This window comes from Egretta garzetta, unplaced genomic scaffold (genome assembly GCF_000687185.1).
Source record: "Egretta garzetta isolate BGI_Z169 unplaced genomic scaffold, ASM68718v1 scaffold81, whole genome shotgun sequence".
NCBI classification, from domain to species: domain Eukaryota; kingdom Metazoa; phylum Chordata; class Aves; order Pelecaniformes; family Ardeidae; genus Egretta; species Egretta garzetta.
Window position 1 is genome coordinate 6,412,054 of NW_009258671.1, and position 13,525 is coordinate 6,425,578.

General features: G+C 37.2%; 1 protein-coding gene across 1 annotated transcript in view; it reads right to left on the reverse strand.

Moving 5' to 3' along the window:
- Positions 1-403: 403 nt before the first annotated feature.
- TTLL1 (tubulin tyrosine ligase like 1) overlaps positions 404-13,525 on the reverse strand; it is a 24,316-nt gene continuing 11,194 nt past the window's right edge. Inside the window, exons 5-10 of the mRNA XM_009648767.2 lie at positions 12,635-12,769; positions 12,357-12,465; positions 8,914-9,057; positions 7,056-7,142; positions 5,739-5,902; positions 404-4,236 (exon numbers count right to left, since the gene is read on the reverse strand). Of these exons, the coding sequence (XP_009647062.1) occupies positions 4,107-4,236; positions 5,739-5,902; positions 7,056-7,142; positions 8,914-9,057; positions 12,357-12,465; positions 12,635-12,769 (769 nt within the window). The 3' untranslated portion in view covers positions 404-4,106. The remainder of the gene's footprint in view (positions 4,237-5,738; positions 5,903-7,055; positions 7,143-8,913; positions 9,058-12,356; positions 12,466-12,634; positions 12,770-13,525) is intronic.

The window sequence follows — 13,525 nt, forward strand, 5'->3', positions numbered from 1 at the left end:
AAGTTTAAGATTTTATCCCTGAGTAGGCAATTAAAGATTTCACTTCCAGTTTCTCTTCCTCCTCACCAGATTTTCACCTTTACCTTTCAAGGCCATGTACAAACAAGCACCTCACAGGGTGATATCCACATACTACCCTCCCCCAGAACTATTAGCTATGACTACTTTTGTTTCCTTGTCATCCTCCTGTTTCTGAGCCTGCAGACAAGCTGCTTCATGCACACAGCAAACTCTCATTCCAGCTAACCCAGAACATGGCCTTCTCCTTACTCAAATTCCTTCAGAGAACCACTGTATTTTTCAACAGGTCTTACGCGGGGAAAAAAAAAAAAAAAAAAAAAAAAGGTAACACATAACAACGGAGGTTCCTAATTTTGAGTTTCTCAAGAACATTTCACTTATGTACATGAGGCCTCAAGTTCTTCATAGAAAATGAAGACTTCCTGCTTGCTTACAGGGTTGTTTTTTTTTTTTTGATTTGTTTGTTACTGATAACCAGAAAGCCAGTCTTAGTCATCTAGAATTTCATGTTACTTCAGTTTTTGCTCCTTAAAGCTCCCTTCACATACGTTGGTTTTTCATGTATTAGAAGTGAAAATATAGTTAGGCCTTCAAACTTCAACCTCTGCAAAAAGCCTGTTGGAAAAGGAAATGAGGAGAAAGCAGTCTGATGTATCTAATCACTTGTATATTGTTTTTAAAAAGAAAGTGGAATGAGATCAGGAAGAGAGGGGTCACTGTTATCTGCAGTCTCTTTGACTTCTTGTTCTTTAAAGAAGAACACTGCATTACTGAATTCAAATTTGGGTCAGCAGGGTAAATTACTAGCAATACGTTGGTTGGAGATATAACTGTGGAAAATGTAACATCAGCATTTAAATCCAAATTCTAGTTCAGAGATTAAGTACTACACAGTCAAAGATTCCTGTCGGAGCTTTTTCTTTTTTTTTTTTTCCTCCCAATTAGTAATACTTTAATGTTTGGATTTTGAGATAGTAATGATAACTTACCTGATATTTTAGAGATATTTCATCCTCAAGTAAAACATTTGAAATAATGCTTTCCCAATACTACTGTGACCAGAGAGAAGGATTTGCTTGTTCTAAACTGATAGCTCTGCTACAAAAATATTTTCCGTATACAACAGTGCTCTGCAAATACTGTATGTGAATGAAATATATCTGCCACACACTGGGACAGAAATCCTTATTCTTTGAAAGCAATAACAAGGCTTCCACTGATTTAACATGATGACAATTTCTCAGAAGTCAGGACTGGAAGAGATGCATTATTATGCTGGGTAATAAAGTGCAAGCTCAAGTAAGAACATTCAATATTAGTAATAGTACAGGTAGTGCCGTTCCTATTCTGCCTCATCAGCTTCTGTGTTCTGGGAGGCCCGGATTCAACTTGCTGCCTAGCTGTGAAGACACCTCTGCCAACACAGAGTACTGCCTACAAACAAGTTTGGAAGAACGAGATTATTTAGATACTACCATCAGTTTTGGTTCATTGTGAAATTACAGCTAAAAAGTATTCCCTAGATTAAGCCTCCAAAGCCTTCTACAGCAATAAGTACTAATAACCCAGAGCTGGTTTTGCTTTCACATTAAGCCTTTCTAAAAGGGAGACTGAAAGTCACTGTAGCTCAGTTAGTAAGTTATGACTCCTACATACTCCAAAAGTAACAGTGTGAAGTTGACTTTTTTTACCAGAATCTGCACTTCTCGATATACCTCTTCCCTATAAAGTCCCACCAGTGTAGGCTGCACAAACAGGAAAGAAGGTGAAGGGAAGCAGTAATCATTCTATCATAGCCATCCTCGCTAGCACTGCTGTTGAGACAGAACAAGACTACGGCAACATCCTTTGTCCAAGCTACTAAAGAAATTAATTACAAGCAGTGGAAACGAAAGTTAGAGAAAGCTTCATTTTCCTTCTATCAGAGTATTCTTGTTGTGTTGCCTATCTGCAAGAAATAAAACCATACGACAAATACTATTTATTTCAGTCTGATAGTTCCTAAGGCTGTCACTGCTTCCTGATTTACCCCCAACAGGCAGCTGGGGGTAAAGCCAGGAACATCCACCCACTAAGTATCACATCATTAAAACAACACTTAATATCTGACCACACATCTGCTTAAGAGTAGCTTACCCATCAAGGTTCAAATATACAAGCAAGACTCAGGAAAAAAGTGTGGAAAAAAACCCCAACACAACCAACACAATCAACAAACCAAACACAAAACCCCGACCCCAAAACCTATGAGACCTGGGATTTAGATGAGCTTTACTGTCTTGCAGTAGTCATCTTTTCTTAGCCTTATTTCAAAAGCCAACCTGAATATGCTTTTGTAGAGGCCAGTGAGAAGACTCAAGTCTACTGACCAGAGAATCAGTTGGATTTTAGTCTTTATTTTAATGGAATATACGATATTAGTCAAGATGAGGATTACACTTGGAGTGACTCATTCAGGCTACATATTTCACTCTCTATTGCAAGGATGAATCCCAGACCATGTGTAAGGATATCGGTCAGCCCAGCCCACATCCGCCCTCTCTCCCCAGCCCAAACTGCTTTTGCCGGACTGTGTTCAGACTGGGAGTCACCAGCACCAACTGTCCCAGAGACCGCAGCTGGCAAGCAGCTGCCCTCTTCTAGGAGGACCTTCAAAAGCAGGAAAAGGACCAACATTTTCTGTGGTGCAGGTGGTCTGTTTTATGTGTTCAAGAAACTAAAAAGAGAGGGAGAAGTTAAGTTTACTTTACATGCACTTTAGTGGCCTGCCACATAGGAGGGCAAAGCACGTGGCCGGCTGTGGCAGGCAGATTGGTATCACTGCACCAGTAGCATCCAGATTAGAGTGCATTATGGTTACACAGACATTTGCCAACTCTCAGCCTCCTTCGTCTTTCTCTCCACAAGACTCCACCATCCAAAAAAAAGGGAGGAGGGGAAAGGAGAATAAAGACAGCCAGAACTTCACATTGACATTTATAAATAACTGCCCAATAGCTGGTGGAAATGCAAGTGGAAGCAGCAGCCAATCACAGACACAACTAATTTATTTATATGCTATGCTGTTAAAAGACTGAAATACCTATTTTTAACCTTTGCTCTATACATTTTGGTAGCTATTCATCATAACTTTTGTTATCAGAGCTACCAGAAACAGTTTACCACGTGCAACAATATTTTTGTTACAGTGCACACACAATATACAAAAATATACAGATATTGTACTTATATACATGCATAAATACACAAAGAGATTCTGGTGCAAATAAAGATTTATCATCAGCTTCAAGCACTGAGATTTATTACAACATGTAGTTGTTCTGTCTGTTTTTATACAGACATGCATTATCTTGAAATAAAAATTAATGGCTAGTGAAATTATGCATCAGCAGTATACCATTTCAAACACTCCCTCAGTCCATGAAACTTTGTACCTTTAAAGAGTTAGCAGATCAAAACACTTAAAGGAAATAAAAAAACCCCAAACCGAAGCCCTCAGCATATAAAAAGCTGCTTTTCAGTTTCTTAATACTGGTTATAAATCATGAGCTGCATTAACTAACAATAACCTCAAGTCCATGTATTGCTATTTTTTTTAGTTGCTCTTCTTTCACTAGCAAGAATCTGAACCATTATTGTGACAATATTAACACTCGCCACTACCACGCTTTTACAGAATCCACACCTCATTGATTAAAGGGAGCTAGGGACAGGCTATTGTCGGAAATAAATGATATGCAGAACAACCAGGGATTTCTTTCAGAATGCATGTTTTGAGTTGCCATCTTTATAAAGAAAGTTCTTAATCATTACTGAGAGAATATTAATTTATACAAAGTATGTATATATAGAATAATTATATATACATACATACTATATATATTATCGTAATAATCATCATCAAGTCAGTGTAAGTCTAGTAGAGTTCCTGGTTTTAGAGCATTTGTTTCACTTCTTTTCAAAGGCTGTATTGTCCTCTTTTAATATTTCCCACATGCAATGTAGCAGAACAGAGGAATCTGTGCAAAAACTTCATTTTTGTTCATGATTTCTTCCTACCAAGAGTGCAGCTGTTTTTTCTGTTATCACTTCCAGGTGGTTAGTACAGGCTTTCCTGAATCTCTTGCACGATTTCCTTTTACTCCTGTGGACTGCCCAGAACGACCTCGCAAGTCACGATCAGGGCCATCACTTTGCGCCATCTCTTCATCGTATCTGAAAATAAGATAACCTGTTCAATGCCTTGTCTTGCTATTCACTACACAAACAAGAGTGGGTCCTCTATATTCTATTTTGCTTAATATCTAGCACTGAAATTTAATACAAGCTGTTCTACACATAGGTTTACACATGCATAGTTTGATATGCAGCTATTAATCAAGGAAATATACTACCACATGATATTACAATACAGATCAACTGAAATATTGTCAGCTCCTTTTTGAAAGAAACAAATCGTCTGGTAGCTTTGGTCAAACTCCTGAGTTTGTGAAATTTCATGCTTGTGAAATTTCCCATGTACATCCTTATTTCTCCTCACTACGTAGGTCTGTGGTTAAGCAGGAACATCAGACTGCTGGCAGTTTAATAAAGTCTTGAGCTATTGCTTCAGACACAGGATTGTTAGCTGCAGTGTTAAAAAACTCCACTGTTGCTTCAGAGAGTGAGTAGGGAAAGAATGAGGTGACAAACAACAGCGTGCTTAAATTAAATGCATTTGATGACATTTATGACGCTTAACCACAGTGACAAGTAGTTCTTTAAATATCTAAGCCCATTATGGCCTCAGATAACCTCAGTATAAACTTACTTCTCAGCTGCCATGTGAATTCCAAGCAGAAATTAGCTATAGATGCATAATCATAATTATCAAGACAATACTACAATATTTTGTAAAGTGATCATAATATATGCTTTGTTACACTATTGTATAGGTATTCGTAGATACCATGTATATAACATTCATTAAAACTTAAATCATAATTCAGCCAATATTCATATTTAACTGTCTTTACTAGTATATAGAAAGAGTATTTAAGATCAGTATGAGCTAGTGGATCAACTACGTACATAACCGCATTCCTGACTTACTGAACAATTGTACCACTAGTGCTAGAGAACATATCTGAACATTATCTCAAAAAATACAAGAAAGTGTATGATCAGTATGGTATTTAAATCAGTGCTCCTCTGCATATGAGCAATCAATCTTAGATAAATCCTTCAGTCCCTCCTATATAAAGATCCCCATCTCATCATTTCTCTCTTTGTAATACACATTGGGGAATTTAAAAGATATCTGATAACTCATTATTATTACATCCATGAATTACAGGATTCAAGAGGCATAATTTCTATGAACTGAGGGAAAATATGTATCAAATAGCTATTATATCTATTTAACTTCCATCTATATATTACACTCAATACACTTAAAGTTCTACACATCCAGAAGACAAACACTGCCTTTTTGCCTCTACCCCTCAAATCTAGCTGCCGGAAGCTCAGAAGGTGCAGAAGGCTTACCAGACAAGTAACACCCCCTCTGGAGATGAGGCGAGGCAACTCTGCTTTAATGCACTTCCACCTCCGGGGTTGCTATTGCAGCTTCAAAAAAAATGAAGTTCACCTTATCTCTGTGGTCTACATTACACATTAAAAAAAAGTGAGGTGACTAAAAAACTTTTGCATTTATATAGAACATTGATAAAACTTACAAGACTTCATAATTGCCAAGAACCTCTTTTGGTGGAGATTTATTCCATTTACAGTCTGGAATTTCCCCATTAGGCACAGCAATGTTTAGCGTATCATTAATAAGATTATACTTCAAGATGCGGTCATTAGCAGTACTGGAAGTAAGAGAAGGGGAAGCATTAACCTACAAAAGAAAAAAACGTCAGCATCAGTTTTTTGAGTGGTATATAGTTCTCCAGACAGCAAGTGTGATGACTACATGTACTATTTGGGAAATTAAGACTCAGCGTCTCGAAGCGCGTCTTTCGGTTCCTCAGACACTGGAAGGAATCCCCCACTGGGCATTTTTCTTTTTACTTAAAAACAAAAGTACCACAGCACTAAGTGTCTGCAGTGTCAGCCTGAAGATTTTTGTTCACCAGGGTTAATCAGACATGACAGGTTTTTGTTTAATTTTCTAAGCTTACATGGATACAAACCCCATAAATTTCAGTGCTTGCTATTTGCCTGGTTCACTCCAGCAGCTGTTATATACAGGCATCTGTGCGTTTCTTCTAGGTAAACAGCTTTTATTTATGTTCTTAATCTGAGTTCTCCCCTGTTAAATTGTGAGCTGGAGAAACACATACGTGCTCTCTAGTCAAAGCACTATATTGCATCTTGTTTTAATTAAAACTGGGTTCATTTAACATATCTCTTATGTTCCACATTTATTATGGACAAGTGGTATCAGAACAATAAAGAGATTTTTTTTTTTCTAATAAAGTCCATTTACCTTTGATCTTTTGCTTTTAATTAGATTGAGAAGGAAGAGGGCTGGATAAAAGTTGTGTTGAATGTACAGGTCCAAAGTTAACACACTAAAGAGAAATCTACGTGGAAAAAAAAAAAAAAGCCTTCCAAATATCCCAATTATTCTTTATGTGCCCCTTTTCTTTCTTCTCAACCTGCAATGTTAAGGCTGTGACAGCACTTAAAACTTACGTTTGATGTTATAGTCTATCAAGCCGATGCCAATTTTCCAGCTACTGGTACACTATCTAAGAGGGCTACTAACATTTGGACTGCCTCTGCAGTCCAATTGTGTGGATGCACTGGATTTAAAAGACAAAACAGAAAGCCACAAACAAATAGAAACACCAAACAAATAGGAAACAAAAGCACATGCTAGCTAGTGGTCATCACGTGGCCTATTTTACTTTCCAATATTCTTAATCCACCTACCTGAGGAACAAAAGATATTGTTTCAAAACAGGAAAGACTACATTGAAATAATCTTAATTTTATTCTATGAAACGAGAAGGAAGGTTTTTTTCCTGTATTTTATGTAACTTTACCTCAATTAGCCACGGTTTAAGCTTGTCATCAATGATAATGTCATATCCATAACACTCAAAGCAGTGTTTATCATTATTCATTACAGGCTAAAAAACAAACCCAAAAAACAGTATGTATTAAAATCAACAATTTACTAAGTAACCTGATTACACACTTTGTTTGCTAAAAATCACATGCGATTGCATTATGACTCTTCTACAACAGTTTTCAGTGTTGTAACTCTAATATAAGCTTGCTAACTAGTAAGTTCAGCATTGCCTCTTTTTGTCAAGCTGTAAGCAAATATTGCAATATTAATGATTGCATTAATACCAAGTACTGTTACATTAATTTTCCATTATGTTTCCAGTGTGAAAATAAAAGTGTTCTCACATTTTGCAAAAGTAATAACAGTATTTAAAGCCTGCATGCATCAGGAGAAATCAGGAAGTTTTAAAATTTACATAACACAGCTGCACATAATCGTGAGTTCTTTAAACTTCAGAAAAAGGAGACTTATTCAAAGACACTTCTTTTATAATGCTGCTGTAACTATGCAGAAATTTGAGGTCAAACAATTACCAGATACATTTTAAAACTATAATTATCTCAAGTCAACTGTGATCCTGAAAGCCAAGAGAGACCAAGGACCGAGTCAAGCTTAGATGCACATCCTCTAGAGAATCAGTAGTTTTCCAGCAGCTGCTAAACATTTGCAGTATGCATGGTAAGACTATGCACTTCTTTCTATGCAAATCTTATCACATCATTTAAAGAAGAAACCTTGTAACAGATTAGCAAGATGTTTTCCCCTAGACTAATAATGAAAGCTTTTCAGTTCTTCAGGGATAGAAAGGGGGAAGGAGGAGCAAGCATCTCTCATTACATCTGCCTTGTCAGAAAGGCAGAGGACCAAAACACTTTATGCTCCATCATTCTCAAGACTTTTTCTCTTTTAAGGTTCTGATAACATTTGGATTAAATCCCTTTTCTTCTCACAACTGGTTTCAAATATGATTGCACGGCAGAAGCTGAGTTGAGCCATGCTTCCCCACCTCCCATGGATCCCTCTGATCCTCGCTTCATGACCTTGTCCCTCTTTCTTGTGCTGATTCTGGTGTTCAGCTGGTCCTGCAGTGAGGTGATTCAGCTTGCTACACTGGCAGAATACTAACCCGTCAATAAAGCAAGATAGTAATTGTCAGTTGGGCAAGTGAGCTGATTCAGCTCACGATGATGCCAGGACCAACCAAAAGAGATGACAGGACTGTGCACTTGGGAACAGGACAGTCCTTGTCACCAGTGAGCTCTTCAGTTACCCCAGCTGCCCCACAGGGTGATACCCGCTCTCTATGTAATCATGGGATATTACCCAAACACTAGAAAGTCACTCAAGCAGAGGACTTGTTGCTGCTTTTTTTTTTTTAAATGAGAGTTCATGATAACTACGTGACTTGTGCATAAAAGAGGTGAAAGCAAGTTATGTAACTCTGCTCAACTAATAGCCTTACATTTTCTTTGATAAATTGTCCTCCAGAGCTATTTTTTCTTTGACACATTTGTTATTGCTGAAATGACGTCATGTGCCTTGGCAGAGCTTAATACTATTCACAAGGGCAGTATCAAGTCCTATTAAATAGTTCACAGAGCCCTGAAGGAAAGAGATTCATTCACTTCTTCGATACGCAGATAGCTCACCCACCCACACAAGATTCAAGTTCACTCTGCTCAGAGAAATCAAAAGATAACAGAACTGCAGAAATCTCAAATAGCAGGAAATAGATTTTAGGGGTTTTGATGGCAAATTCACTTGCATGGTTATGAGAAGCCTGCAAGCCATATTGCTATCGCTGGCAGCATTTCAGGAACAGTACTCACCGCAACAGCCTTCAGTGACTGCACAATTATCCAGTGAATTTCATCAAATAACTTGTTTGTGACTTCCTTTCCACGGGTGCTCTCCAGATATAGGCGTAAGTTACTCACTGTCCACTTGCCTCCATGGATATGATTGTAATCATCCTGAAGAGTTAAGGAGTTAATTCAGTCTAAGATTTTGAAGTTGTTCAGCAGTTTTGTTTCATTCACACAAAAAGCCCACTTAGACTTACATACAAGTATTGCTTTAAAAAACAAACTCAGCAAATTGTTTTTATACTATTTTACAGCTTTATGAAGACTTTGGCTTTACTTTGAACTGTCCTCTATATAAACAACTGTTTTTATTATAGCTGTCTATGTTTAACATCACACATTGCAAATCAAGTAACAAATCTTTCTTACAAGAAAAAAAAAAAACAACTGGTACTTTGACAGTTTTACAGTAAAACATAATTTATGATTTGGAAATGTAAGTTTTAAAATGTGAAAGAAAAGATTTGAACTTCGTCCTCCTCTGGGAATATGGAAGAAATAATTAAGTGGGCAATAGCTAAATTTCACTAACTTAGCTGTTTTAAAAAGCAGCACTTTAAATTAATAACCCCAGACAAGCACTTTCAAATGTGACTTGTCTGCTTCCCAAAAGGCAAACACTGTATCTTCTTAACAGTGCTACTGACAATAGTTACATTCAAAAAGACAGTGAAATGACATCTGAATTATTTTTAAAGGTTAATTTTTCAAATGATTCAGTATTTTGATATAGAAAGAACACAAAGGGCTACTGAAACAGAACAGGGGAAAAAAAGGAGGTTACCTTATATTTGTCTTTTCGGAGACTATCAAGGCTCTGTACTACATTCTCTTTAAATGGGAAGATGAGAGCAAACTGAGGGTATTCTTACTGATGGAAAGACACACATTCAGCCCTCAAATAAGTCTCAGGACAAATGCTTTGAGGTTCTCCTCAGAGCACTCCTAAGAAGTAATGATTGTATGCCTGCTAAATTACAAAACAGAGAATGCATAGAGCAGGAAAAAAGTTCTCAGAGGAACGAAATCAGTCATCCTCTAAGACAAGGTCAAAGAAGCCTCCATCTATTTTTAGGCTTTTTCTACAGCTCCCCCCTTAGTAAATTTGGAAAACTGGACTGTACAAATAAAGATCTGAAACATGGTTCTCAGGGCTTGCTGCATGGAAGAAATGTCTTGAGACCAGATTCCAGAAAGGGAACAGAGATCAAAGTTTCAACCCTCTTTGCATTTCAGAACAAGCACTCAAATCAAAATAGATTGCAATTGGGTAGAATGTTACACAATCACAGCTGCTTAATTAAAAATATTAAAACAGTAGAATATTACAGGCTACATAGATCACTAACTGGAAATAATTAAGTAAAAAAATTACGGTTGTTTTGTTTGTATTACATATGCAGCGAGTAACAACTTCAAACTGTATTTTCCAGCACAAACATTACGATGGGTATACTGACTTACCTTCCTTCCTTCATTTTACCCTTCCCCTCTCCCCCATATTGAACCGTATGCTTTTCAAATTAGGGATGTTGTCCCATAAGCTTGTAGGGTACAAACACACTGGACCCCTAAGGTTCACATAGGGATTAGACTAGAAATTAACAGCTAGAACCTAAAAGAGTTTTTTCAGACCTCCTCATAATTTTGATAAATTACTTGACAGTTCATATTAGGTTCTTCTTCTAAAACTGTACAGCCTAAGTGCCTCCAAAGTTACAGACACATTTAAAACAGAAGGACAGATAGGATGGATAGAATGGCTTTACATAAAACTTTTCTCACTTCTTTCTGCAAAACTCAACAGATGTTAGTGGTTCAGAATTTCTAAAACGTTTTTCCAATACTCTAGCAATGACTCCCCATTTTTAAGCTGCTACTTCTATACCCATTTCTGTTGTACTTTCTTCTCTCAGAGTGATCTCACTGCTACTTTCCCTTCTACTTTTATTTGGGAGAACTCTTGAAGGCCATTCTTTAACTGGCAGAGAAGACGAAAGCATGCATAATAGTGGGACAGGCAACATATCCCATGCCTCACCTCTTCACCACTACTGGCAACAGCACCTTGATTTATGCTCTAAGTTGTACGGGATCTGTTTTCACCACAACTAATTCTCAGTGAGCCCTCTCAAACCATAATGTGTTTGAAGCACCTCACAAAACAGCACCTGAGCAAGAAAATGTTTGTAGTATTGAAAAATGCTATGTTTTGACACTTACCCTGGTTTATAACTACCACCATAAGTGACATTTATAATTCACATTGTTGTTACAGGAATATCCAGATAAAAACAGCTCTGCTATGCTGTACATCTTACAGAACAATAATAGACAAGGCACATATAGCAAGGTTGCAATTTAAGATACGTGCTATGTACCTTGTGTATGAGTGTATGTGTATACACATATGAATATATATGCATGAGTGTATGCATACGTGTATGTACATACACATTAATTTTCCATACTCTTAAAATAAAACCTATGAAATTAGGAAGTGCGACAATAGAGTTTTAATTACTATAACAGAAGCATGGTTTATAAATCACAGACATCCGCTAAAAACACAGAAGGGACAGTCATCATCATCAAGTGGATTCCCTGAAGAAGCAGGGCTCGGGCAGTGACACTGCATGCCCATCTGTGTGTGTCACCCCTGACCCAGCAGCCTTTCCTCTGCCTGGTGAATTTCAGCCTATTTTGACACAGGGAAGTGCTGTCAAAGCCATCAGGTTTCCACATGTTTTATGAATATCAATGGCAAATTACAGGACAGAACTGTTCTGCAGGCAGAACTCCATCTTTGTCCATTCAAGAGGAAGCCACCAGCCGGCCAGGCAGCAAACCTTTCTCTCCAAGCTCGCAACTGCACATTCCCTTTCTTACCCAGAGAAGGAAGGGGGGGGCTGGAGAAGGGGGAAACATAGAAAGAAGCTGGAAAGTACTGTGATGAATAAATGCTGGAAATAGGAAAGCTGAATTAACTGCATGGGGAAAGAGAGAGAGGGAGGGGGAGATCAGGAAGGCGATATTAAAGTGCTATTATAAAATACAAATCCACAGGAACCAGGCTTCATTAATTCCACTGCTCACAGAATCAATTGCTAAGTGAGCATATTAGCATTTAAATAACAGGAGACTTGAAAAAAACCCACCCCGCTTTCAACTACTGCAAGTCAATACTGACGATATCACATTATCTCAGAGAGCTGCAACTCATGATCTTGCATACTTTTGATCTGCAGTCTTCTGAAATTTATTTATTTCTAAGTTCAAGTTGAAGTATTTTAATTGCAAGATGGTGAAGAATACGACAAATAAAACCTTTTTATGCCAAGTTTTTGGGACAATCTAAGAAAATCAGTCTTGCTACAAAAACCCACCTAAGAACTCAGTACACTTACCCCATGTTTCTGAATGGCAACATTTGTAAGATGTACAAACATGTTATCCAACTCACTTGTACTTGGTGTATATTTTACTGTGCAAAACCGGCAAAATCCAAGTTTATACCTTCAATGCAAAAAGTCATTAAAATGTGTTAAACCCCAATAAGACAGAAGGAAAAGGGCATCCTAGGATACCACGTACATGTTAAAACTTTGTTGTGCAACAAGTGCAACATTATTTTGACTACATTAAATATTCCCTCAAAACAAAATACAAATACATACAATCTTACATGTAACATCTCAGTGGACGATATGTAGATACTAAAACATAAAGACGAAGATCAAATTTCTTTCCACCAATAAGCAGGGGATTGTTGATATAGAGAGAAATCACATAGGCTTCTTTGGAAGACTGAGATACAAACCTGAAAAACACAAATCATGTTTCAGAATGTGACAACTGCAAAGATATAATCTGTTAAGTCTTTTTCTTCTTTAGAAGCAGCCTGTAAATTTGGGATAGACTGAAGACTTGCATCTTTTGCCAAGACAATGTATAAAGTTGTAGTGGTTAATAATGCACACTTGGCATGAGGCACTAATATGACAAAAAAAGTTAAAAATACTAAACAGATGACCAAGATCAATTAACCATTTAAAGTCAGTTTTGAAGTTAACAGGGCAGCTGACTGAGCCATTCAGAATGCAGCTCTACAAGCCAGTCTTTTCCTTGGACAGCACTTAAAGCTTGGCATGTGTTCAGACAAGCAAAGAATATGTATTACATTACCTTCATCAGTCAAGGTCTTACACTCCTGGAATATTTGTGTTTATGCTTGGTGTGCAATTGCAAACCACTGTGAAAAGCTAAGATAACTTTCAGATTGTGACATTCTTCAGATTCCAAGTCAAATAGAAAAAAAAATAAAATAAAAAAAAAAGACTCAAGTGATGTTCAGCCAGTCACTTTATAACAGGAAAAAATTTAACATTAGTTGTGTGATCAAAACAGAGAAAACCACAGATTGCTGACCTGTTTCATCCATTTGGAAGCAGATCACCAACATGAGATGTATTATTTTGTGCTCCGAATGGAAAATGTATTATTTCATGTAAATGCATTCTTCCTTTGCACTAATTTAAAAAGTAAGTGAATATATATTAGATAAAATAATTATTGA